Source organism: Peromyscus californicus, unplaced genomic scaffold (assembly GCF_007827085.1).
Source record: "Peromyscus californicus insignis strain IS unplaced genomic scaffold, ASM782708v3 Scaffold_5__1_contigs__length_169319896, whole genome shotgun sequence".
In the NCBI taxonomy this organism is placed as follows: Eukaryota; Metazoa; Chordata; class Mammalia; order Rodentia; family Cricetidae; genus Peromyscus; species Peromyscus californicus.
The window spans coordinates 30,096,582-30,124,140 of record NW_026294573.1 but is presented as its reverse complement, the minus strand read 5'-3'; the positions used below and the strand labels follow the sequence as shown (position 1 = coordinate 30,124,140).

The window sequence follows — 27,559 nt, the reverse complement described above, 5'->3', positions numbered from 1 at the left end:
TAGGTCTCTGCCTAGGTTCCATCCCTAACCCCAGCTCATAAGGTAGCACTAAGCCTCCAGCCCAGCTCCTCCAGGCTTTGTTTGTTTCATTGCTAAGGACCAGTCCTATACTATCTCCCTGAATAGCTGATGGGATTCATAGGACCCGACTGGGGAGTGGGGTGGAGGGTCAAAGAAGGGAACATGGCTGAGTGATGGAGCACACCTTTAATCCCAGCTCTCCAGAGGCAGAGACAGATCTCTGTGAGTTCAAAACCAGCCTGGTCTACAGAGTGAGTTCCAAGACAACCAGGGCTACACAGAGAAACCCTGTTTTAAAAAAGGGGGGCAGTCAGGCGGTGGTGGCACACGCCTTTAATCCCAGCACTCGGGAGGCAGAGCCAGGCAGATCTCTGTGAGTTTGAGGCCAGCCTGGGCTACAGAGTGAGTTCCAGGACAGGCTCCAAAGCTACACAGAGAAACCCTGTCTCGAAAAAACAAACAAAAAAAAAATTTTTTTTTTAATTTTAAAAAAGGGGCGGAGGAGAAGGGAAGGAGATAGGGTAGTCCACAAATGTTCCTCAGGCAAGCCACTGGAAACCTCACCTGAGTGAAACCCAGGGAGCAAGTCTTAGGCACATGCGCTGTCCCTTCTCACCAAAGGCCTCCTGTGCTGACACCTGGCATCCCATTCCATCTAATCCAAGTCTACCCAGCTTCCCTGTCCCTGTTCTCAGGGCCATAGAGAGGCTGAACAGCTGGCTTTCCTGAAAAGAAGAAAAGAAGAAAGGGGGAGGGAGTGAGGCTGCCAACAAAGAAAAAAAAGGAAGAAGAAGAAGAAGGAGAAGAAAAAAAAGAAAAGAAAAAGAAACTTTCACATAATATTTGTACTGGTGTGTGACAATGTTGGATGGCAGGCTGCCTTCCAAGCGCACTGTCAGGTCATTTGTATTGGCTTGCCCACCTCTGAAGCCCTGGACCTCAGCTCCTTGGGGACATCGGGGGAAGATTCTTTAGAGAAAACCCCCATTTCTCCACCTACCTCAGAATCGTGGTGGAAGGAGGAAGTAAGGAAAATCTGCTTCCGAAGCGCTCTCTCTCTCTCTCTCTCTCTCTCTCTCTCTCTCTCTCTCTCTCTCTCTCTCTCTCTCTCTCACTTTCCACATATACTCCATCTGTGTATTGTGTATGTGCATGTGTGTGCATGTGCATGCCCTGCTTCCTCCTTAAATGGTATCTTTATAGTTCATTCACTGAGTACAGTAATGATACAATTCCCCAAATCCTTCCATTTTGTTATTTGGTTTGTTCTGTTTTGAGACAGATTCTTGCTACATGGCCCTGACTGGCCTTAAACTCAATACCCTCCTGTTTCTGCCTCAAAAGTGGTGAGATTTTTTTTAAAATGTGAGGCACCATGCTGACTTTATCCCTTTTACTTTTGGAAGAGGTTCTGGTCAAAGCCTAGACTCCAGGTGGAACAAGAAGATGTATTCACAAGAGTCGGTCTCCATCACAGCCATCACCTCCAGAAATAAGGAAGACCCAAATCAAGGGATAATGCAGGGCAGAGGACCCTTTACACAGCCTCGCCCCTGGTACTATCCCCCAAAGAAGAACAAGGTCTTCACTCCTGATTGGGAAGAACATACAAACGAGATTTCTTTCTCTCCCTATCTTACAGCCGGTGTGTGTCTCCCTTCTCATGGTCAGCCAGACACACACACACAAATACACTCACAATGCACATACTCTCTCACACGTGGTGGAACAGAAGAAAGACTAAAAAGAGGAGGTAGGAGGAGGCCAGAGTGTGTGCCCAGAGGGCAGTTCCTGGGGTCGGGTGGCAGGGTGCCCAGGGTACTGAGTGGGCAGGAGACCTCATGGCTTCCTCTCTTCTCTAGCCAGCGACCAAAGGTCAGCTCAGGCGGCTCAGCCACGTGCAGTCCACCCACAGCCCTGCTCAGGTCATGTGAGACCAGGACCGAAGCTTTGTCAACACTCCATTGTCTCCCAGAGCCCAGCCTATGTGGAAGGGAAAAACCCTCTCCAGCCCAGGCTAGCTGGTGAGTCTCCAGAGCCTCGATCAGCTCCCAAAGGGATGCCTCCGCTCAGGAGTCCTTCAGTCTTCATCATGATGATAGTGATGCCCAGAAGGACCCCATTCCTCTTTGGGACTTCACACCATCCTCAAGAAGTGGAGAGGAGGGGCCTTCCTTGGAATTGAGAGAGGGAGCAAAGGGAAGAAGGGCCATCTTTCCCTGTTCTCCTAGGGGTGGATAGGCCACCATGTGACCCCAGCCCCCCACCTCACCCATTCCACAGATGCTCTGGGGGGGAAGAGAGCAGAGCAGAGAAGGCTTAAACATGGCCCTGAAGGTCATCTTGCACGTCAGCACTGGGAGGGGCCCCGGAGCTCCTTGCGTCCTGGCTCCCAGCCTGGACCACAACACAGACTCCATTGACTCCTGTGTACCCTCTTTCCCAAGATGCCCACAAAGTCGTGGGCTCATGGTTCCTGCCCACAGGATCCACCCAAGAAGAAGGCCAGGGTTGGCCAGAAGGGCAGACACTGCACCTGCACACGAGTCTCCCAGATCCAGGCTGAAGGTCATGGCCAACCTCTAGGCCCTGTCCTACCCTGTCTGGAATGGAGTCAAATGGAGACCAGCTAGGGCACATCCTCTGCCAATGCCATCTCTGCCTACCCATAGTCTCGTGTATACTTTAAGGATATCCCCTGACTCAGCCCCTACCACTGAGATGGAAGGCAAAGCCACCCTGGTCCACTGTGTCTTACCAGGGGAGTCAGGTGAGGGATGAGGGTTGTGCCTGGGGGAGGGGGACTGGAGGGAGGCTGAGGCTGAGGAGCTCCAGTAAGGGGAGGGCCGGCCCTGCCGGATGACAGAGAGATGATTAAACCCACAGAGAAGATTGATAAGGGAGCTAAACAGCTGCAACTCTGCAAGGTGGGCTGGGGACAAATCTCATCTTGTCCTGGCAGCGCGCGCAGCATTGGGGGGCTGGGCCAGCCTGGCTGAGCTCGCGACCTGTACGAGCTCCACAACGGGAGCTTAGGGGGTGGGGGCTAGAAGGCCACTCCCTGCTTCTCCCTCCTGGCCTCTGCTGATGGCTTCCAGAGCTCACCCCAGAGACCCCCGCCCCCTTGGCACCTGGACAGTGCACCCCTTCTCAGCAGCGCCCCTTCACCCACAGCATCTCGGCCTCAGCTCTCACTCTCGTTATTATTAGATGTGATTTACAGCGGAAGCGCTGAGTCAGACAAACTGAGATTTCCCCTAGACAGAGGCAGTGGGAGAGGAGAAGAGAGTCCAGGGGAGCTGGGCAGGGTCCTCAGGACCGAGCCGGGAGCTGGCTATGTGGGACTCCAACTTCTAGAATGAGCAGAGTTTTTGCTGCTGTTTCTCTGGCCTGCTCTAGGACCAGGATCCTCACCTGGGATTCTTGGACATTCAGACCCCTTTTCTGACTTCTCACCTGACCTTTGAGCCTGTCTTGGGTACCCTCAGATTCTCCTTTACACGTTGAAGGGGTGAGCCCAGAAGTCCTCAGAACGGCTCTGGAGATGGTCCCTGGTCCCCAAAGATGAAGAGAGGCAGCGGAAGGGCCCAGGCCACCCCACCCCCAACTCTGCAAACAGAGACACGATCACTGAGTTCCGGGGCAAGTCGGGTGGGTGGGGGGTATCCAAAGGCCCTAGACTGCCAGCAGGAAGAGCACACATTTCTGCTTCCACCTTGTGCAGAAGAGAGTGGTGGGCAGGTCGGTCTCTGCTCCCTGGGTCTCTGACTCCCTGGCAGGGAGGAACTGGGCATTGTTGCCAAAAATAAACGTTCCTTCTCCCGCTCCCTGGCTCCCGGCTCCCGCTCATTAGGATGCGTGGCGTTTGGCTGCGGTCCCACACCTTGCAGCTCATTATAAATATGCAGTCGCTGCTGGCGCTACCCCAATCATCTCTGCAATCAGAGCTTTTAATTAGGTTAATTAAATTGTATCAAATCTCGCAGGGACGCAGTTCACTGATGCTGATGAGGCAGCCAAAACAGACCCCAGCTCCTTGGCTAATGAAGGCCGCTGCCTGCCTGAGCAGTGAGGGGGCAGGAACGCATAATAAAGGGGTGCATCCTCTGGGAGGAGCTGCTGCCCAGGCCCAAGCTCTGGGGACCTGGTAAAGGGTCTTCATCTAGCAGGTTGGGCCCCAGCTGCAGTAGCCTCTCAACCCCAGGGACTATCAGCTTCGATGGAGAACCAACCAGGACAGCATCAGGAGCCAGGACAGGTGGGCAGTGTTAGTCTTAAGCACCTGCCACCCCCTACTACGCAACAAACTGTGTGTCTTGAGAGCCACTGGCTCTATCTGGGAGCTTCTTACTTCTTCCACAGAATATTTTAACAAGGCTCAAAAGCAAGCTCACACACACACACACTCAGAGAGAGAGAAAGAGAGAGAGAGAAAGAGAGAGAGAGAGAGAGAGAGAGAGAGAGAGAGAGAGAGAGAGAGAGAGAGAGATCTGTCACTGCCTCCTTGGTTGCCTTAGCCTGAGAAAGAGGCCAGGCTGAGGCTAGGAAGCCCATCCCACTGCTAGCCTAGTCTCCATCTGCCATGGAGGCCATCTGCCCCTGGCAGGGGGTAGTTTATAACGCTACCAGCCAGAGACAGGAGGGGGTGGCACCCCCCTCCCTAGTCTCTATGTGCCAGATGGACCCTGTATTTTCCCACCTACCACTCTACCTAAAGAACCATCTCTTGGGGAGAGACACTTGTCCCAGACCTATAGGATCAAATTAGCTACAGAAGAGAGGTGATTCCTTCCTAGTCTGGTCCCTCCTCACCCTGAACTGACTGCCGCATGCCCAGCAATCTACCACCGGCCACTAGAACCCCTACAGCCCCGAGCTGGAGGAGCATGGGAAGGTCTTCCCCTAACTTGGAGCAGAATGGCAGGTGCTGCCACCTCTGAAGGGGTTGTCCCTGACACTGCCTGCCTGGGCCCCAGCCCTTTCCTCTTAACCCTTCAGTCTCTGGTTGTGTCTCTGAGTAAATGAAGAGAACATGGGGACTTTCTCAGCTCTTTTAAGGTGAAGTTGTCTTCTCTGTAGGAGCTGCTTTTGGGGGGTATAGAAAAGGCTTTTTTTTTTTTTTTTTTTGTATTTTTGTTTTTTTGCTTTTTTTTTTCCACCCAGTAATGTGAAAACATGAAACTCGAAACCAACCCCCAACATTTGTCACCCCAGAGAGAAGCCTTCGGGGTAACAAGGGGGGAAAAAAAGCTGTAAATTAGTCAGACTGGCTCAGGGCAAGGGAGGGGAGTGCCCACCTGCCTCCAGGCACCAGGGTTTCATTAACACTGACGATCTGAGCATGGCCATCAGGTGACAGACAATGAAGACAGGAAAAGGCTTCCTTCTCACCTTCCCTAAACCCCCAAACTCAGCAACCCCCTGCCGAGGTCCTTGGTTCCATTCTAGACCAGCCTCTACTACCACCTGGCAAGAACAGACTGCATGACCTCCCAGCAGTAAGTGTGTTCCTTCAGGTGACAGGATATGGCCGGCCATCACCTTCCCGAGGCCCATCAAGTTAGGCAGAGCAGATGGACAGGGAGAGCTGGTGGAGCCGAGACAGGCCCTCCGAAAATTGCCGTGACGGTGGGCCTGGGAAGAGGATGCAAGGAGATTCCTTACATGGAGGCAGAAGCAGCCGGAGAGATGTTTCTTCTGGCCAGGCAGTCTGGGGGCAGACAAGCAGAAGCATGACCTGTACAGCCTCTTCTGGTCTCCTGAGTCTCAGAAGCAGACTTGGGCTTAGGGGGGTAATATGCTAAGGATCATGTCCAGGCCTCACATATTCTAGGTCAAAGCTCTACCATTGAGTGACACCCTGGCCACAGACCCAGGAACAGCAGCCTTGCCTTTCCTTGTTACGCTGCTGCTCTGGCATCCATATGCTACAGACCCAGAAGCCAGTTGGAGCTCTGCCAGCAAGGAGGCCCCATGACCTGGCTGGCTAGAGTGCACCCTCTGACCCCAGAAGGCAGCTGCGAAGCCCAAGAAACCTGCCAGCTCAGCCTCAGACAGTCTACCCCCATTCCTCCACACAGCTGCGGCTTTGGGCCAGGACTCCCACCCGAGGCTCGGTGCACCCTTCCCAATGCCCTGTGCATGAGGCTTTGGGAACTGGCAAGCTGAGATGGCTTTGGGAGGAAGAGAGCCCAGAACCACACACCTACTTGCTTCATGGTTTCAAGTCCCAACAGGCCCTGGCCTCCCTGGCCTTCACAGGCAGGCAGAGCAGTCTGCATGTTGGCTGCTTTCCTGCTGAAGGACGTGCAGCTTTGATTGTTCAGTGACCCACAGCCAGCAGCACGGGGGACAGCAAGCCACAAGTCAACCCTCAGACCTCCACAAAAGAAAGCCCCCTACAACATCCCAGTGGACCAACCTCTGGGAAACCTGAGGCCTTGGAAAAGACCCTAAGGGTCCCTACAGGATCCTCATTAAAAGTGGGAAAGCCATGATTCATTTAGACTAAACGGAAAGATCTTTTTCATGGAGCTCTCTTCTGTGGCATTAAATTCAATAAACAAATCCATACTCAGCATCTCTGGGGGGCAAGGAGGTTCTGGCAGAAGCTCCTTCCATGGTAGACACCGGCTCGCTGATAACCAGCCCAGAGAGAGGCAGCAGCTCCACCTGCTGGGCTCTCTCCCACCCTGCCGTTCCTTCCAAGGACGGAAAATCAGAATTAGATTCTTCCACTGAAAAATCAAACAAGGCCTTGACACGCTCCAGTTTTAGTTGAAAGGACCCTAAGACGTGGCTATAAGCTGACTGAGCTGGCTCGGGAACTGTCTCTTGGACAAATCCACGAGTTCCACAGGGTTCAGATGGCTGCTGCTTTGAAGTTTTGGCTTATGCCAAGACAAGAACAAAACAAGAATACTGAGTCACAGGCAAGTTCTCCACTTCCACAGGCTACCCATAGCCTCATGGCACAGCCAGAGTGGTATACCATGTCAACAGGCCAAACCACCTCAAGCCTGAGAAGGTGGCTACAAAGAAAACAAACTCTTTCCTAGCGAGTCTGTCTGTGGTCTATATACATTAGAGACTTGCCTTAAAGCTGTGGTCTAGCCAGGCGGTGGTGGTGCACACCTTAAATCCCAGCATTCAGGGAGGCAGAGGCAGACGGATCTCTGAGGAGGCCAGCCTGGTCAGTTCCAGGACAGCCAGAGCTACACAGAGAAAGCTTGTCTCCGGAGTGGATAAAAAAAAAAAAAACAACTGTGGTTGTTGGGTGGATCCACATACGTGCTGGTGCGAGTGGAGGAGGCCCCGGGACAGTGCTGCCCTTAGAATCAGTCCACCTTGTTTTGAGACAGTGTCTCATTGGCTTGGAGCTCATTGATGAGACTAGGCTGGCTGGCCAGTGAGCCTCAGGGATCCACTTGTCTTCACCTGTTTTTGCTGGGATTGCAGGTAAGGAAGGCCACACCTATTGGGGTGGTGGGTCAGGGGACAACTAGCTGGATTTAGTTCTCTCCTTCTCCCATGTGGTCCCAGAAATCAAACTCTGCTATCAGGCTTAGTGGCAAGTGCCTTTCCCTGCTGAGCCATCTTTTCCGCTCCCTCACTTGGCTTTTAAAAAGTGGGTTCTGGGGCTGGGCAATGGCAGCACACACTTTTAGCACTAGTACTTGGGAGGCAGAGGCAATTGGATCTCTGATCTAGAGTTCTAGGGCAGCCAGGGCTACACAGTGAAACCCTGGTTATGGCAAGGGACCACTAATCTCTCCCCTTAAAAATTCTTGGGCCCCTTAGCTGGGTGGTGGTGGCGCATGCCTTTAATCCCAGCACTTGGGAGGCAGAGGATCTCTGTGAGTTCGAGGCCAGCCTGATCTACAGACTGAGTTTCAGGATAGCCAGGACTGTTTCACAGAGAAACCCTGTCTTGAAAAACAAAAACAAAAAAAAAATTCTTGGGCCCTCCAGACATGGTGGCTCATAACTGTAATTCCAAAACTTGGCAGTGAGTTATAATAGTAAGTTTGAGAGCATGAGACAGTCTATCCCCATGAGACAGGCTAGCATGAGACCAGTGCTATTAAAACACAGAGCTAAAGAGGTAGCTCAATAGTTAAGAGCACTTGTTGCTCTTGAAGAGAATCAATCCTTGGGCCTCAGAGTCAACAGTGGTTCAGCAACAAAGATACCTAGTCCTGTTCCTCTAGTTCTGATTACCTCCAGCTTGGAAGCTAGGGAACTCCAAACACAATGGGCTTTGAAGCCCCTTTGGACGGAGCACAAGCACCTTCAAGCATCTCCACTGGTGTGTTATGTGTGTGCACCCAGGTGGGTGCATGGATGTGCCCACACTTGTTTATAGGGCCTAAGTTGCTCCTGCCTCATGCCTGTTAGCCTGAGAGCCCATGCAGTGCTGTATACTTTTGTGTGGGTGTACATTTATGAGAAGGTGGGCAGGTATACTCCCAATCTGCCCCCACTTTCCTACCCAGGAATGGCAAGAACAGAACCATAGTGCCTGACAGCTTACCCCAGAACAGACCATTGTTTGGTCTGTTAACTCCTTAGAATGTCAAATTCCTTTCAGGAACCATCTGAAAACGCTACCTTCACCTTGTGCCAGCCACGGTTTCCCAAAGTGTTACCTACAATCTCTGTTGATGGAATCAAGACTCAGACCACTGGCACTAACTGAGCTCAGCTGGGGCTCCCAGATCTGAATCCCACAGTACACATTCTGAGAAAACAGGCTTTCATTCTAGGATTTATACAGGAACCCAGCAGCCATGTCACTTACTATCACGGTCCTGGAAAGATGACTCAGAGGTTAATAGCACTGGCTACTCTTCCAGAGGACCTGGATTCAATTCCCAGAATGCACATGGCACTCACAATCAGCTAAAATTTGTTTCAGGGGACCCGACACCCTCTTCTGGCCTCTGCAGGCACCAGGCATGCACATGGTGCAGACATAAAGGCAAAAAACACTCATACACACATTTAAAAACGAAAAAGAAAAAAGAAAATCTATCAGACCGATGCAGCTATTCCTCTCCAGGAAGTGGGGTGTGAAAAAGACTCCCAGAACCCTGTTCTCAGTTCTCCCACTTCTTCTGCAAGCATGCTTAGTCCTGTTCTGACTGGCCATGGCCTACCATCCCTATATATGGGCAAGGAAGCAAAGGGTGGGACCCAAGGAAGAGAAGAAAACAGCTCCATATAGCCTGGGGTCTGTATTCTCAGGTGAAGTCATTTATAGCCTTGGAATCAGCAATTGGCTGGAACAAAGGGCAGGAACAGAGCCAGTCCTCGTAGGTCCTGATGTGAGCTTTCTGAACAAATAGAAACCCTATGGGTTCCTAGTTCCAAGAGTGTCTGTCTCCGAATGTAAGGAGGGAGAAACGGACTCTCGGACAACTTATGAAACCACCCAAATAATAATGAAGATCCCTCTCCCCACTGTACACATTTAATCCTTAAAACCATGACTTTAGCCAGCTGTTTTGGTATGTCTGTAATCCCAGCCCTTAGAAGAGGCAGAAAGATCACAAGTTCAAGGTCATTCTTGGCTACACAGCGACTTTTAGGTCAGCCAGAGATCCATGAGATCCCATCTCAAAAAACGAAAGAAATTCAGGTTCTGATGCTGTGTGAGCAGGAGGGTTTGAGTTTGATTTCCAGAACCTGCATTTTGGTTGTTGTTTTTCCGAGACAGGGTTTCACTGTGTAGCCCTGGCTGCCCTAGAACTCTAGATCAGAGATCCAATTGCCTCTGCCTCCCAAGTACTAGTGCTAAAAGTGTGTGCTGCCATTGCCCAGCCCCAGAACCCACTTTTTAAAAGCCAAGTGAGGGAGCGGAAAAGATGGCTCAGCAAGGAAAGGCACTTGCCACTAAGCCTGATAGCAGAGTTTGATTTCTGGGACCACACGGGAGAAGGAGAGAACTAAATCCAGCTAGTTGTCCCCTGACCCACCACCCCAATAGGTGTGGCCTTCCTTACCTGCAATCCCAGCAAAAACAGGTGAAGACAGGTGGATCCCTGAGGCTCACTGGCCAGCCAGCCTAGTCTCATCAATGAGCTCCAAGCCAATGAGACACTGTCTCAAAACAAGGTGGACTGATTCTAAGGGCAGCACTGTCCCGGGGCCTCCTCCACTCGCACCAGCACGTATGTGGATCCACCCAAATACAAACACACACAAAAACAAGGACTGGACTGTTTACTTTGGTCTTACATTACTTTTGAAAAATTCTGTAATATAACAAAAACGGAACAGAGCTAATGATGTAATTAAAAATTAGAATGTAAAATCTGCTATAAGGAGAATGACAAAATAATAATATAAACAAAAACTGATGTATAACTCTCCCAAATGGGGGACATACACCGGAATGGCCACAGTAGTGGTTCACCTCTGTAGCCCTAGCTCCTACTATGGAATAAATATCTGTTGTTCTTAAATACTGAGATCAGAAATGTATTCATCTATTTTCCACTTTGTTATATGAGATTATATAAATTTTATAAGGAATTATAAGTACTAAATGTAAGAGAATGAATTCATAATATAGAATCAAAGCCGGGCAGTGGTGGCACACGCTTTTAACGCCTGCACTCAGGAGGCAGAGACCAGGCCAGCCTGGTCTACAGATTGAATTCCAGGACACAGAGAAACTCTGTCTCGGAAAACCAAATAATAATAATAATAATAACAACAACAACAACACAGAAACAACGATCTTGGGAAAGGGCTTTAATAGTCTCATAGAAGGACATCAAGCATCATGTTGACAATAAGTCATGATGACAAAACAAGCAAATCAAAGCATCTGAACTAACGAAATCTAAAGTTATTACAAAAGGAAAAAAGGTTCTTGTCGACGCAGAACGAAGAGGCTTGTTCTTAACACATCAGCGTTTTCGGCGCGTCTGGAATCTGTAAATGGCTGGGGTGTTCGCTGTTTCTTTCTTCACCCTCACCTTCTGAGTTTTATCCTGTGAGGGTAAAACGGTGACCAGGAAACACAAACGTGATTTCAGGAAGCAGCAAAGCTAGTAAGCTAGCTAAGGGGAGCCCAACAGAGCCTTCTCTCAGTTCAGAAGAGCCTCAGCCACCCACTGGATGGAACCACTCAACCCTCCAGGAGCACACAGGATGCTACCAGCTGGGGACAGTCTTTGGGAAAACGAAGGAGAGCAGCTCGAGTAATTATTTTGTTTAAATTATAAATTTAATTCTCTCTCAGAACCCCAGTTGAGAAAGGCCAACCTAAATGATCTGCAAGGCTGAAGAATCTGACATTTAGAGGAACGATAATGCAAAAGAGCTTCTTAAATTCCTTGGCTCTGCTATTTCACAGCACAATGTTGTCTATTTTTAAACACCCGTGAGTGGCATGCACTGTTTGTTAACCTGTTTAAATGTTACGGGAGCTGCTCATAAGCTGGAAAGTCCATATGCTACCTGATCCTACCCTCTGCTGCTCCAGGGCACTGCCTAATAACCCCTTATTACCTTCTTAATCAAGGACCGTTTCAACAGTGTCAGAGCAGTAGACACTGCCTCAAACCACTGCCCCAAAGGAGCAGACATTTTCACTGCTGTTGATTTACACACAGCCAAGATCCAGACTCAGTCAAGACCTTTATCAGAAAAAAAAAAAAAAAAAAAGAGAGAGAGCGAGAAAAAGAGGAAGCTCAAGGCTACCTCTCCTCACCATAAGATCTTTGCGGGTTTGAATTTTCTGTGCAACAACGAACAGTTTCTTCTCCCGTTCAATCCGCTGTGTCAAGCAATCATACTGCCTTTGTCTTTCTTTAGCTATCCTCTACAGAATAAACATATAGTTAAATAATACAATTTTTTAAATAATTTAAATAATTTTTAATTTATTTAAATAATACAATACAACATCAGTTCCCTCTTTATTCCAGAATCAACTCAACATGACTACTATTAAGATACCCATGTTAGCCGGGCAGTGGTGGCGCACGCCTTTAATCCCAGCACTTGGGAGGCAGAGCCAGGCGGATCTCTGTGAGTTCGAGGCCAGCCTGGGCTACCAAGTGAGTTCCAGGAAAGGCGCAAAGCTACACAGAGAAACCCTGTCTCGAAAAAACAAAAAAAAAAAAAAGATACCCATGTTAAAGCCAGCACATTCTACAAGTGAAAGCAACCATGGAAACTACCCTATCAAAATCTTCCATTTAACAAATGCAGCACGAGACCCAGAGAAGAAAAGTAACCGGCCCAAGGGTAGACGGTTTGCCTAGAGGGTAGTCAGGACTAGCCTGAGCCCTCACTTCTGAGAGTGTTCCCAAAGGTACACTAAGTGGCCTCCACACTGTTACTGGAGCTGAGGGCAGCACCTGTCCAGGACTGGAAGCCTGCAAAAGTGAACAGGGAGCAAGAGAAGGCCCAGTGATGGGCAGTGTGCTGGGGCCTGAGAACCTCAATCTCAAAGAGCACAAGGAGAATTCTCAGCATGGAGACCTGAGAAGACTCACTGGCTAAGGATTCCTCATAGGTTACTGCAGTCCTCACATTTCCAGAACTCCAGCATCTGAGAAACCAACAACTCTGGCTTCTTTGAGATGGCACACAGACTGAGTCTCACTCATCCCTAAGGCCTGGGACCAGAGTGTTTGCACTTCAAAGTTTGGGGTGTTGGGGATACTTGCATGTACATGAGATAATTTAGGGATGAAACCCAGGTCTAAATAAGCGATTCATTATCTTTCATGTATTCCTTATATACACAGCCTGAAGGTAATTTTACACAGTATTTTTAGTGTGCCTGCATTTTGACTGTGGCCCATCATCATATCAAATCAGGTGTGTATTTCCCACTTGTAGTATCTATTAGCACTCAAAACACTGCAAATTTTGAAGAATTTCAGATTTTACTGTTTTGAACTACCTGTACGTACATATATGTATAAAATTCCAGTGGGTGGAGGGGTGTTCAGACTTTAAGCCATTCACAGATTTTGTTTATCACTTCCAAATTGCAGGCTTGCAATCTACTCACAAGCAGCAGCCTCTTGATAAAAATAATTATGCTTTAAACAAAGCAATGGAGTGTAACAACACTGAGCTTTGAAAAATGGCAGCCCGAGCCCTAAGCGCTCTGATGGCAGAGCATTCTTTAGGGTCTGGGCCACTACCCTCTGAAAGGGCTACAATACTACCCGAGGAGCATCAGTGACTCAGCTAACTGGAAACACAACTCACTGACAAACACGGCTATCAGGAGAACACCCCAGCCAGCCCCTCAGCTGGGAGTGACAAACATAAAGGGGCCTAGCACTGGGCCTCAGACCAACAACTCGCCAGCTCCAGCAGAGTCTCACAGCAGTGGTTTCAGACAGCTTTTGTTTTCACTTTATCGCACAGACTGTCAAATTTATGGGATTACCCAATATAGTCAAACTAATTAGGGGTATTTATATTACTAAAGCAAGTTTAGCTGCCTCTGAGCTAGAGGAAACTGCTGTGAAATCAAACATTGGAAGCAAAACTGATGCGGTGTAAATGATTCAAATCAAAACAGAACAGCTGTCTGCTTGAAACACATTGACAGCATTTTTTTTTAAATGAATCAGTCAGAAGTGAGAGTTCAACTCCAGAAGGCTTTGAGAAAAAGCCTGTCATCTCCACAACCCAGTTATGTGATAGAAAGCACCATAAGGAAAAGTCAATACAAAAATCTTGGTTACAAACGAGTAATATGAAAACATTTTAATATGCGTATTCACTGGAAAAGGTTCTAGATCAAAGCCCGACACACCCCAAACCTCATCTTCAATGGTCATTGCTTTTTTTTTCCCCTGAGACAGGGTTTCTCCGTGTAGTTTTGGTGTCCTGGACCTCGCTCTGTAGACCAGGCTGGCCTTGAACTCACAGAGATCCTCCTGGCTATGCCTCCCGAGTGCTGGGATTAAAGGCATGTGCCACCACCGCCCAGCCTGCTCTGAACTTTCCAAGTGTCAGCAAAGAACACATGCATTAAAGGCACAAAGGACCAACCAGCTTGGAGCTGGGATTCAAACCCAAAACCTGAGCTCCTGACCACTATGGAACATGTCCTCCAAAACAAACAGAAATCCACTTCCACCCATTACCAGGTCATCTTACTACTTTCAAGATAGTTTTTGAAGTTTTCCACAAATAATTATAAGAAACACAGTGGCAAAAAAGGAACCACAGACAAAAAACCCCTGAGACGCCCCCAAACTCCCATCTGAGTGCAAACAGAAAAGCATACCTTGAGTCGAGTCTCAGGGGTAACGCCTTTCACTTTCTCCTTCTGCAAGGTCTCTATTCTGGGTCTATTAAAGACCCTGCCTACTAGTTCTGGGGCTGTTTGCAAGTGGGTCGCAATATCAAACTGTTCAACTGAAATTCAAGACAATCTTTAAGGCACAGGTTGTCCCTAACACCATACAACACACAGTGACATGGCAGACTGTCCCAGGCACCATCAACATTTCATACCTTCCTTTTTGGTGTCAAAAAAGAACACGTGCTTATTCTGCTGCTTTCCCTGGAAATCCAGCAGGTGGAGCTCTGATTTCAGTCTTTCAATTTTCTAGAATAAGGAATATGGACTCTTTAAAGTGGCTTCTTCGGGAGTCTCAGAAATAAACCTTCAAGAACTTAGACACTTCACATCATCACTGTCAGCCAGCAAAGAATTCATTTCATTCTTTTTGATATTTTTAGACACTGACTTTCATCAAGGCATCATCACACATCTGTCATTATACTTTGTTCTCAATGATTTCCATTCTTTTTCTTTCTTTTCTTTTCTTTTTTTAATTTTTTCAAGACAGGGTTTCTCTGTGTAGCTCTGCCTGTCCTGGAACTCACTCTGTAAACTAGGCTGGCCTCAAACTCAGAGATCCTCCTGCTTCTGCTTCCTGAGTGCTGGGATTAAAGGCGTGCGCCACCACTGCAAGGCAGACTTCATTCTTTTCAATGAAAGCACTTAAATTTATTTATCAAGCAGTAGACGAGGCATTCCACAAAACTCAATATTTAAAATATGACAGAAATGAGCGTTCTCAAGTTAACTGATCCATAACCATGGGACTAGAAACTGGCAGAACCAGAATTTAGCCTACATCTGTCTCATTCTCAAAGCTGAACTCTATTCCGCCATGCTGATTATACTTCTAAATCATCATCACACCCAAAGGAATCAGCTGATAACTTGACATTACAGAATCGTTTCCTCTGTTGTTGTTTAAAACCAGGGCCTCGATGCTTAGAGCCTCTACCTCCCAAGTGCTGGAATCAGAGGTATACACAACCACAACCTGCTGTGCCCTTTCTCAGTCCACCCACAGGAACACATCAGAACAGACGCAACAGTCACCTTCGCTTCTGCGACCCTCTTCATCTCTACGTATTTGATGTCCTGAGTTCTCATCAGTTTCAGCTGCTCTGGTGTCACTTCCTCCTTGTTCTCCTTGATGAGATGAACTCCATCCTAAAAGTGAAGTTTAACAGATACAGTCTGTAGCAGAGTACAATCACAGTAAGCTGTCCGCATAATCCACATTTAAAACAAAGACAAGAGCTGTGTGCACACTAAGAGCTATCCAAGGCCTCAGGCCACTGACACTCAGCTTGAACAGACAAACCTCCATCATTTATCCTTCAAACAAGAGGCTGGGGTGTAACTAAGGGTACAGCACTTGGTCTAGCATGCAGAGGTACCGGGTTCCATTTGTAATACCAAAATAAAAACAAATAGGGGGAAAACAAAACAGAAGATGGTGCAAAGGTAAGAGCACGCTGACCAAGAAAAGGACAGTCTGCCCTGCACCTCTCCCCAGGAGACCAGGTCCACATGGAGAAGGGCCTCAAGGACGCTTCCTCGCTCTGTCCCACTCCCCATCCTTATTTCCCAATACTTGGGGCTCTGAACAACTATTATCTGTTTTGCACTTACCTGGAGCTTAGCCCGAGTCATTTTATAGTAGAATTCATCTGGATTTTTCTCAAGAGCCTTCTTCCGGAGAGCTCTGAGGAAGTCTTGCTTTTTATGATAGTCACTTAAAAAAAAAAAAAAAAAAGTCAGGAGAGATTCATTACAAAAGAAGGAAAAAAAGAAAAACTATCTCCACAGATGAACTACATGCATTAAAAGTTCATAACCTGGTTGGGCAGTGGTGGTGCATGCCTTAAATCCCAGCACTGAGGGAGGCACTGACAGGCAGATCTCTCTGAGTTCGAGGCCAGCCTGGTCTACGGAGTGAGTTCCAGGACAGGCTCCAAAGTTATAGAGAAACCCTGTCTCAAAAAAAAAAAAAAAAAAAGTTCATAACCTGGAGGCACATCTGCTACCTCAACACTTGGAGGGCTGAGGCAGAAGAATCACAAATTCAAAATCAATCTAACTTAAAGTGAGAGCTTGTCTCAAAAAAACAAATAAACAAAATCCCTCAAAGCAAATAAACCAATGAGAACCACAAAAACCAATGTTTAAGAAACTCAGAGCAGTGACCAGATTGCTCTATGGTCCACTGTCACCCATCAGGCTCCCTGTAAGACTCACAATCTTGAGTCCTCTGTTCCAATCATACCTAAAAGTAACTGTCTCCTTTCCACATCTTTTTATTTTGTTTTGTTTTTTTGTTTTTTGTTTTGTTTTGTTTTGTTTTTCAAGACAGGGTTTCTCTGTGTAGCTTTGGAGCCTGTCCTGGAACTCACTCTGTAGCCCAGGCTGGCCTCGAACTTCCTTTCCACATCTTAGTGCCACTTCAACAAAAGGACACCAAGGAAAGCACAACTTGAAACTCCTTAGGAAGGCTGTAGTCTGAGCTTCAGCACCAAAGTCCCGCCATGACTCAGACACCGTTCACTGCCATCCATCCAGCCGAGCAGGAGAGGAATGACTTCTGCAGCCATGCTGTGTGGTCTGGATTCAGACTCCACTACTTCTGGTTAACCCTGGGGAAGTTGGATAACCATTCTAATCCTAATTTTACATATCAAATGAGTCTAACAGTAACCTACCCAGAAGGTTGTTGAAAAAAATAAAAAAAACACACAAACTTCCTAGAACACTGCCTGACCCAATCACAGCACTCAGGGATGGGGCTATAGTTCATTGGTAGAGAGCTTTCTTTCCAATGCATTAGACCCTAGGTTCAAATCCCATTTTCCACCATACCACAAAAAGAAACCAATCACAGCACTCAGTTCTTAGAATTAGCTTCAAAAGCTCTAGTATGGCCAGCATGATGGCACATGCCTTTAATCCAGGCACTCCGATCTCTGAGTTCCAGGCATCCTGGTCTATATAGTGAATTTCAGGACAGCCAGAGCTACATAGTGGACCCTGTCTCAAAAAAATAAAAATAAAAAAAAATAAAATAAAAAAAAAAATGGCAAAAAGCTCTGGTACCAGCCAGAGCCAGGCACCATATGTAGAACTGAATCCCAGCACTCAAGAAGCAGAGGGAAGAGACCTTGAGTTTGAGGCCAGCCTAGGAGACTGTCACAAAAATAAAATGAATGAATGAGCGACTGTGAGAGAGAGAGCGAGAGAAAGCTACCCAGCTTCCAGAGGTCCCAGGTCCAATTCCCAGAACAGATATGGCAGCTAACAACTGTCTTTAACTCCAGTTCCAAAGGGATCTGATGCCCTCTTCTGGCCTCCACAGGCACATATCAGGAGGCAGAGACAGGTGGATAGCCGTAAATTTGAGGTTAGTCTGGTCTACACACTGAGTTTCAGGCCAGCCAGGGCTACATAGTGAGACTTTATCTCCAAAAATAAAATAAAATAAAAATTTTTTTTGAAAATTAAAATCTAGGACCTACAGAAATCCATTTAATCATCATCTCCTGCCACACCAGGAGGATAAGAACCTCAACTGACTTGTATGATAATAAGCAATTAAAAGCATTTTGCAAATGAAGTGCTAAAGAAAAGAATGGACATAATTGTTTTATAAAATGTTTTCAGAGTTCATCATCACCCACTCTCAGGCTCATGATTTCATCTTTCACATCTCTTCATTCCACACCACATATCATGATGATGTAAGAGACTGAACAAACGGAATTTTAGATTGTATCTTTCACTTCAAGAAAAGGGAGCAAAAAGATTCAGCATTTGGTTCAAACACCAAGGCAGAGGCAAAGCAACGCCCCTATGAAAAAACCACCTGGAAGGGCATACTAAAAAACTTTACAGTGAGAGTACTTTTAAGTCAGTAATGCTGTATCTGAACAAAGGGAAGCTTGAGGGTCACAGGAAAATATCTAACAGGCTGCCAGAGCTTTGGGTATTTTATCAGTGGCAGGAAATTCTTCCCCGTTAGACACTCGGGCACTTCAGCTGTAGTATGGGGATGCTGTCAGCCTTCTTGGCAGTACCTCTATCAGAAATACTGGACTCACTTTGCTCGAAGTTTGTAATCTTTCTTCTTCTCCAGCAACCCCAGCCGTTTTCGAAAGCCAGGCTAGAAGACAAAGGAAAAGAGGCACTTAGTTCTCTTGGGGAATGCATGCTCAGAGCTACACGACACCTGACAGGGACAAGACTGGAGGAGGCAGTAAATCTGTGTCCTTGGAGCCAGCCACTATCCTGTTCCTCCCTCCTGTCCCTCACTAAGCCCTGCCCTGGGATGAGAGGGCTCATCCAGCAGCCAGACAGGTCACAAGCACCACCATAATAGGTTTCTTGGCCTATTAAGGACAGAGAGAGGCAACAATGACTCGGCACTAAGCAAGCAGTTGCCAGTTGTACTAAAATTACTACCAACTTAATCCAAGGGCTTATAAAATACTATGAAGGGAAAACATGGTAACAGGAGGCAACTGTGGTGAGGGAGCTAAATTTAGAGTTTCAGACAGGTTCAATCCATGCTTTACCTCTTAACAATCTGTGACCTTGGGCAAATAAATCACTTCACTTCTTTGAGCTGCCATTTCCTAACTATAAAATAAAGACAGTAAGGCTTGGTAAGACAGTACTTGCCTGCAATCCTGACACTTGAGAGGCTGAGACAGGAGAATTGCAAAGGCTACATAGCAAGACCAGAAACAATTAGAAAAAAGGAAGGAAGGAAGGAAGGAAGGAAGGAAGGAAGGAAGGAAGGAAGGAAGGAAGGAAGGAAGGAAGGAAGGAAGGGAAAACAGTAGAGGCAAAACCAAGTACAATGAGAAAAGTTTTTTTGGTTTTGTTTTTTGTTTTTTTTATTATGTACACAGTGTTGTTTGCGTGTATCCCTGCAGGCCAGAAGAGGGAGCCAGATCTCATTACAGATGGCTGTGAGCCACCATGTGGGTGCTGGGAATTGAACTCAGGACCTCTGGAAGAACAGCCAGTGCTCTTAACCTCTGAGCCATCTCTCCAGCCCCATCATGGAAAAGTATTATCTCTGATATTCACTTCTATAGCATTTGAGGTTCAGTGACCACATCTTGATATATCCTTCTATACTCGACCATTACTTTGAGTGCTTAATGTCAGGTTAAATTGGTACATGTCTATAATGCAAACTTGGAAAAATGGAAACATGATCAGGAGTTCAAGGACAGTCTAAGCTACATGAGACCCTGTGTACATTATGTGTGTGTCTATGTTAGATGCTTTTCCGACTTTTTGCTATGGAGAATAGCTTTTGAGACAGGGTCAATCATAATCATTCTGCCTACTGAACTCCTGATCCTCCTACCTGCACCTGCAGAGTGCTGGAATTAGAGGTATATGCCACCATGCCTGGCTTTTATTAGGTGCTGAGGACTAAACCCAGAACCTTTAGCTGCTAGGCAGTAAGTATTCTACCAACTGAGCTACACCCCCAGCTCTACTTACATCTTAACATCTCACAATGTATGTACCTACTCTGTCCCAAAGCAATGTGCTATGCTTGCTACATACTCCTAGTTCATCTTTATGACCATTACAAAGAAGTAAAGCATATTCCAGAAGGGAAATGACATTTAGAGAATGTATTTAAGAATGCAGAACCAAGGCTAGATTGTTTGCCTAGTATACAAAAATCCCTAGGTTCAATCTATAGCACTACATAAACCAGGTATGGTGGCACACACCTGTAACCCTTGCACAAAGACCACAGGCAGAGTGATCACAAGTTCAAGGTCATCCTTAGCTGCATATACATGAGATATTTACTCTCTCAGAGTGCGGTCAGTCTATGGTATTCCAGAACCCACTACCTTCTCTGCTCGGAATGTTTGTTTGGCTTCAGTTTTAGAAGCAGATTATCATGCAGCTCTGGTTGACGTCAAACTCATGACTTCCTGCCTCAGCCTCCCAAAAGCTATGATGATAGATATGTTCCCACCATGTGCTTGACTTTTACTTATTTATTTACTTATTTTTGAGACAGGGTCCCATTCTATAGCCCAGGTTGGCCTGGAACTCACTATGTTACTCAAGGTAGGGTTTGTAATCCTCCTGGCCTTAGCCTGCCAAGTACCAAGATAATAGATTTGCCAGTCTACCCACCCCTCTGAGTAACCTTGACTTCTGAGGCTGCACATTTATGTCTCTACTGAACTTGGAATAATGATTTGGATGGGATTCTTACAGTCACCTTTGTCATCTCTTAATCTTTCAATGGATAACATAACCCAATGAGTAAAATAACAACCCAAGGATGGCAAGATGGTTCAGAAGACAAATGCCTGCCACCGCGCCTAAGTTTGATCCCCTAGGGCCTACGTGACGGAAGGAGAGAACTGACCTCACACAAGTTATCCTCTGAGCTCCATAGCGACTCCCTGGCATGGCTGCCCAACACTCACACACACACACCCATACAAACCAATAAGCAATTGTAATTTTAAAAAAACATTAAACTGTGTGTGGTGGCACAAGCCCTCAGAGTGCCCTGCAGACAAGAGGCAGGGATCTCTATGAGTTAAGGCCAGCCTGGTCTACACAGAGTTATAGGCCAATCAAGGCTGTGAAACACTGTCTCAAAACAGACTTTCCTAATTATTTTAAAAATTATTTTTATGAGCAGTGGTGGTATACTCCTTTAATTCCAGAAGATTAACTGGGAGGCAGAGTTTCAGGATAGCCTGGTCTACGAAACCAGTTCCAGGACAGCCAGGGCTACCTAAGAGAAACCCTGTCTCAAGACAGAGAGAGAGAGAGAGAGAGAGAGAGAGATGTTTAGTCAAAAAACGGGCCTGGCAGATGGATGGAACTAGAAAATATCATCCAGAGTGAGGTAACCCAAACCCAGAAGGACAAACATGGCATGTACTCACTCATAAGTGGATACTAGATATAAAGCAAAAAATACAGTCAGACTGTAACCCACAGAACCAGGGAGGCTACCTAGCAGGGGGGACCCTAGGATAACTGTGGCTTAGAATAAGTTTTGGTTTTACTCAATCACTGGGCAAGCCTCAATGAAACATTTCACTATTAGGATAAGAATTTGTACTGTATCAAGCTGATAACAGAAATAAATAAATAAATAAATAAATAAATAAATAAATAATAAGAGAAAAAACAAACAAACAAACAAAAACAGGCCTGGAGAGATGGCTCACTGGTTAAGAGCACCGGCTGTTCTTCCAGAGGACCTGGGTTCAATTCCTAGCACCCACATGGCAGCTCACAACTGTCTGTGACTCTAGTTCCAGGGAATCTGACACCCTAAAACATACATGCAAGTAAAACACCAATGCACATAAAATAAAAAAAAATTTTTTTAAATGTTTAGACTTGTTTTATGTCTGTGTTTCATCTGCACATATGTATGTGTACCACATGCATGCCTGGTGCCCTCAGAGGTCAGACCAAAACATCAAGTCCCCTGAAACTGAAGTTATAGATGGCTGTAAGCTACCAAGTGAGTGCTGGGAACCAAACCTGGGTCCTCTGCAAGAGCAGTAAGTGCTCTTACCCGCTGAACCATCTTTCCAGTGCCCATGATAGCTTTTATTTTTAATACAGCAAAGGGAGATTAACAGAGAAAGAAATTTCAAAGGTAGGGAACAACACTGAGGTAGAAGTCTTGAAATCATTAATGTGTGAACGAACATGGATATTACAGAGGAAAAGAGATACTACATGTGAAGCAGTTTACACATTTACCTCCTCCACACAATCATCAAGAGCTCCCACTGCATCAGGACAAAGAAAAATACAAGGTCCCAAATTCAGACGTAATTCAGGCATCGCCTTGAAATCCCTTTCTTCTATGGTAACCCAAGTCAACTATTTGCAACTGTGACTTTAGATGTGAAATTCGATCTCTTTAAGCACCAGGTTCCTAATTTGTAAAATGAAATAGCATCTACCTACTAAGGACACTGTGGGATTAGGAGACATTCCTTTTACAGCATGCAGAGCTATTTCTAGGATGCTCAAAAAGTGACCATTTTAAGCAGGATGTACTATAATCCTAGTATCAAGGACGCTGAAGCAGAAGGATAACAAATTGAATCTGAGGTAAGTCTAGGCTAAATAGGGAGATGTTATTTTAAAAAAAAAAAAAAACTCACATTTGATAGCTTTGCCTTCAAAAGCAAACCGACCTCCAAATCCAAAACGTTTCAACACAATTTCTATATACCTCTATCATTTCCAAACATGTTGCACACTTGACATTTTAAATTTCTTTTATTATTATTATTTTGTTGTGTGTGTATGACTGCTTTACTTTCAGACATGTCTGTGTACCACTAGTGTGCCTGGTGCCCAAGGAGGCCAAAAGAGAGCATCAAATGCCCTTGAACTGGAGTTACAGATGGTTGTGAGCTGACATGTTGGTGCCAGGAACTGAACCTGGGTCCTCTAAAAAAGCAACAAGTGCTCTTAACCACTGAGCCATCTCTCCAGCCCCCACATCTGGTATTTTTAATGTGCCACCTCTTACAAAGTTGCCTCTATATTCTTTTTTTTAAGTTTTATTTTCTTTTCAAGATTTATTTTTATGTGCATTGGTGTTTTGCCTGCATGTATGTCTCTATGAGGGTGCCAGATCCCCTGGAACTGGAATTACAGACAGCTATGAGCCGCCGTGTGGGTGCTGGGGATTGAACCTGGGTCGTCGAGAAGTGCAACCAGTGCACTTAACCGCTGAGCCATCTCCCCAGCCCTACCTCTATATTCTTGAAACATCTAATATGAAACAGCAGTTGAGAGTCAGCATTTACACTCCACCAAGTTCTGGCTACTGTTAGTTTTAGACAGGTCTGGATATAGTCTCAAAAACAAGATGTTAAAATACACTACTGTGGGGTTGGTGATATGACTCAGTGGGTAAAGGCATTTGCCGCCAAGTCTAATGACTTGAGTTTGAACATGGAGACGACTGCTGTAAGTTCTTCTCTGACCTCCACAAAGCTGTAGCACCAGTACACACACAGTTAAATAAAATACATGTATGATAGTGCTTCCACTGAGCATACACCCTAACAAATGCTATTAAGCAGCAAGAGTCAACTGTGCTTAAGAAGACTCAGTACTATCTCTTCTCATCCTTTCAGCCAAGATGAACTACACAAGGATTTTAAAACATAACATAACAAGAGAGAGGGGGAGGCTTCAGTTCTGCAGCACAGTCAGCTGCACAGTTTCAGAGATCCTGTCCTTCCCCTGGCTTCAGCATCTGTATAACCGCTATCTCTACAGGCCTTGTTGGTTGTTCATATGGGGGTTCTGTTTGTTGTTACTGTGGCTGAATTTTGTGTGTACACGTGATATATGTGTATGTGGAAAAACATGCCACTGCATATATGGGGGTCAGAGGACAACTTCTTAAGAGTCCATTCTTAGCCAGGCGGTGGTGGTGTGTGCCTTTAATCCCAGCACTTGGGAGGCAGAGGCACGCAGATCTCAGTGAGTTCAAGGTCTACAGAGCAAGTTCCAGGACAGGCTTGAAAGCTACAAAGAAACCCTGTCTCAAAAAACAAAACAAAACAAAAAAAAGAGTTCATTCTCAAAAAAGAGGCCAAGAAGTTGAAAGAGCAAAAATCAGTACATGAGAGGGTTTGGAGGGCAGAAGGGAAGGAGAAATGTTGTGATTAAGTTACAGTCTCAAAAATACAAAGTTTCGAAAACAGGAGTCCATTCTTCCCTTCTGCCTTTATAGAGTTCTGAGGCTCTTTCTCGGGTCCCTAGGCTCGTGCAGCATGGACTGGCTGAGCCATTTTACCAGCCCCTTTTGTTCTGTTGAGATACTGTTTCACATAGCCCAGAGTGTCCTAAAACTTAATGGATTATCCTAAATTCTTGATCCTCTTGCTAAAAAAAAAAAAAAGGGAAGAAAGAAAAAAGTATTTGAAGTGTTAAAGAGATAGCTTAACAGTTAAAAACACATTCTTCTCTTCCAGAAGATCCAAGTTAATTTCCCAGCACCCATATCAGGCATGTCACAACTACCTGTAAGCCCAGCTCCAGGAGGAGCTCCCACAGGCATATGCACTCATGTGCACACACCCATCCACAGACACACATATACACACATAAGTTAACTTTTTGATTTAAAAAAAATTAAAGCTGGGAGGTAGTGGTGCACATCTTTAATCCTAGTACTTGGCAGAGGCAAGTGAATCTCTGTGAGTTCAAGGCCAGCCTAGTCTACAGAGCAAGTTCCAGGATAGCCAGAGCTGTTACACAGAGAAACTCTTGTCTCGAAAACCATAAATAAATGAATGAATGAAGTATAATTGTGTATGTCTATGTGTATGAGCATGTGAGTGCAGAGCCTGTGGAAGCCAGGAGGGAGTGTGGGATTTCCTCGAGTTGGAGTTACAGGTATTTGTGAGTCTACTAGGTGGGTGCTGGGATTTGAACTCTGATACAGCAGCCAAGTGCTCTTAATGGTTAAGCTCTCTCTCCAGCCGTTAAAGGCTTGTTTGAACCAGTGATTTCTGAGAATAATAAAGTGGATAATGTGAGTCTGGATATATCTTTCTTTCTATCACATATCCCCACACTGACACATTCTCCTTAGAAACTCCACAATTATTTATCCTAAGTAAAATTTAATAGGGGACTCCCTCCCTCCTTCCTTTCTTCCTACCGAGGACTAAATCTTGCTAGGCAAACAGTTCACCACTGAGCTGTATGTCTAGAAATTTTTCTGGATTTTTATTTTGAGACAGATCTAAGTTGCCCAGCCAGGCCCTGAATTTGTGATCCTTCTGCCTTGGCCTCCTGAGTAGCTTCAATTACAGACCTGGGCTATCGTGTCCCCATAGTTTATAAATGGTCAAATCACTCTCCAGAAGGGAGAAGGAAAGTACCACGATTTCAGGGTGAAGCATGTGACAGATCTACATGAACCACAAATCCCACGCCGAAAGGTGGACCCACTTTAGGAACACCTATCCTCGGTCACAACTCCTGCATGAGTCGGATGCGGGGCGCCTACAGCTGCTGGTCACAGGGGGCAATCGACACACCTCGTCTCACTCAATTACCCACTGAACCTCCTACCGTAGACAATGACCATCCCCCTAACCAGGTGCCCAGGTCTCCCCGACAAGGCACGCTGGGGTCAGGCCCCCTGTGTCGAGTATTTACAGAAGGCAGATGCGCCAGCCAGTATCCCGACGCTGGGAGAGCAAGGGGGCAGGGGCCACCGGCCGTCGTCCATGGGGCCTGCGCCGGCCTACCTGGCTTCGTTCTCGATGTTCCCGCTGCCGGGACTTGGCTGCCTTGCGAAAAGCCGCCGCCATGCCTCCTGGGGTCTAGAAAACGCTCAGCAAACCCCACCACCGATACCACACTACCTGAGCAGCAGCGTACGCCAAGACTACCGGAAGCAGGCCCAGCCGCTTGAGGCTTGCACACCAAGGCAGCCTATCAGAAGCCTACTTTAACGGAAATACAGCCCCGCCCAAGCAACCCGGACAGGAGGCTTCTGGGAGATGTAGTTTTCTAGATAGAGTCTCGTGATTTCCTCCCCACTTCTCTTTTCCGCCCGAGAGTGTCCACAGGTCCGGAGACCTTGCCTTCACTCGTGCCCGCAAGTTGGCATCTGGGAACACGTGGCTGGCACTGCCCTCTGGCTGAGCTCAGTTTGCGTGTGCGCATGCGCAGTCACCTGCGACTTGGCTGGGGTTAAAATCCTAAATAGATCAGGGCATGGTGGCTCACGCCTTTAATCCCAGCACTCGGGAGGCAAAAGTTGGCGAGTTTTTGTGAGTTCAAGGCTTGCCTGGTCTTACATAGTGATTGCCAGGCCAGCTAGGACTGCATAGTGAAATAAAACCCGTCTCAAAAAAAAAAAAAAAACGGGTGATGGTAGCACAGGCCTTTAATCCCAGCATTCAGGAGGCAGAGACAGGTGGATCTCTGTGAGTTCGAGGCCAGCCTGGTCTAAAGAACTAGTTCCAGCCGGGCGGTGGTGGCGCACGCCTTTAATCCCAGCACTCGGGAGGCAGAGCCAGGCGGATCTCTGTGAGTTCGAGGCCAGCCTGGGCTACCAAGTGAGTCCCAGGAAAGGCGCAAAGCTGCACAGAGAAACCCTGTCTCGAAAAACCAAAAAAAAAAAAAAAAAAAAAGAACTAGTTCCAGCACAGCCAATGCTGCACAAAGAAAACCTGTCTCAAAAAGAAAAGAAAAGAAGAGAAGAGAAAAGAGAAGAAAGAGAAAGAAAAGAAACAAGAACTAGAAATAGTGTGAGTTTTACAATAAAAGAGCACTTTAAAACTGCCTTTGGCTCTACCACTGACTACTAGCTGTATGACTTTGAGCAGGTTTCTTGACTTTAACAAGCACCATTTTTCTCACCCATAAAGCGAAGATAATAATAGCACGCTGGTCTTGCTCATAGTTGTGTCAAGGGCACTGAGTTGCAGAATTGTATCTATAAGCATCGCAGAGGAGAATCATCTCATAGCAATAAAGTTCTGCGTCCTTCACAACCATCAAAGAAATGGCTAGCTGGCTGACTTAGTGTAAGGTAGTATAATGTGATGGATAGAGCCGTGAACTGTGGTGGGAGTGTTCTGATCCCACCCCTGCTCTTAACCAAGGCAAGGTAGTTGTGCTGAGGTTTGGTATCTGCATCTAGTTGTAAAATAATAAAATAATGTTATACCCACAGGATTGTGAGGCTTAAATGACATGATATATTTAAAGTGCTTAATGCTTTGTTTACTTGTTAGCAGGTTCACAATAAAATTGTTTTGTCTCTTTTCTGGTTTTACTAGGTTTGGCTTAGTCTGATTTGGTTTGGTGTTTTTGAGGCAGGGTCTGGCTGCCCTGAAACCCACTTAGACCAAGCTGGTCTCAGACTCACAGTGATTCTCTTGCATCTGCAGAGTGCTTGGGTTACATGTATGCACCAACATGCCCAGCTATCAGTGTTATTTTTAAATCACTAAAGCTACCTCTAAGTAGCCCATGAGAGAGTCAGACCCAGCAAAGCAAGAAGCAGCATTTGGGGTTGTTTGCTCTGCCTCTCTCTTTTTGGGGTTGTTTGCTTCCCCCTCTCTCTCATTCTTATTTTCTTTATCTGTTGGCATTTGGATTCTGTTCCACTCTGTGAGGCTAATCTTCAACAGGATCTTT

The 27,559-nt window shown here is 46.4% G+C and overlaps 1 protein-coding gene across 1 annotated transcript; it reads right to left on the bottom strand.

Moving 5' to 3' along the window:
• Positions 1-10,764: 10,764 nt before the first annotated feature.
• On the bottom strand, positions 10,765-25,925 carry Utp11 (UTP11 small subunit processome component). Its single transcript, XM_052717039.1, has 8 exons — positions 25,657-25,925; positions 18,445-18,506; positions 15,986-16,088; positions 15,407-15,520; positions 14,524-14,617; positions 14,294-14,424; positions 11,744-11,854; positions 10,765-11,021 (listed from the first exon to the last, which is right to left on the bottom strand). Exons 1-8 carry the CDS (start codon positions 25,717-25,719, stop codon positions 10,938-10,940), a joined length of 762 nt encoding a protein of 253 aa, XP_052572999.1. The 5' UTR covers positions 25,720-25,925; the 3' UTR covers positions 10,765-10,937.
• Between the last annotated feature and the right edge of the window lie 1,634 nt (positions 25,926-27,559).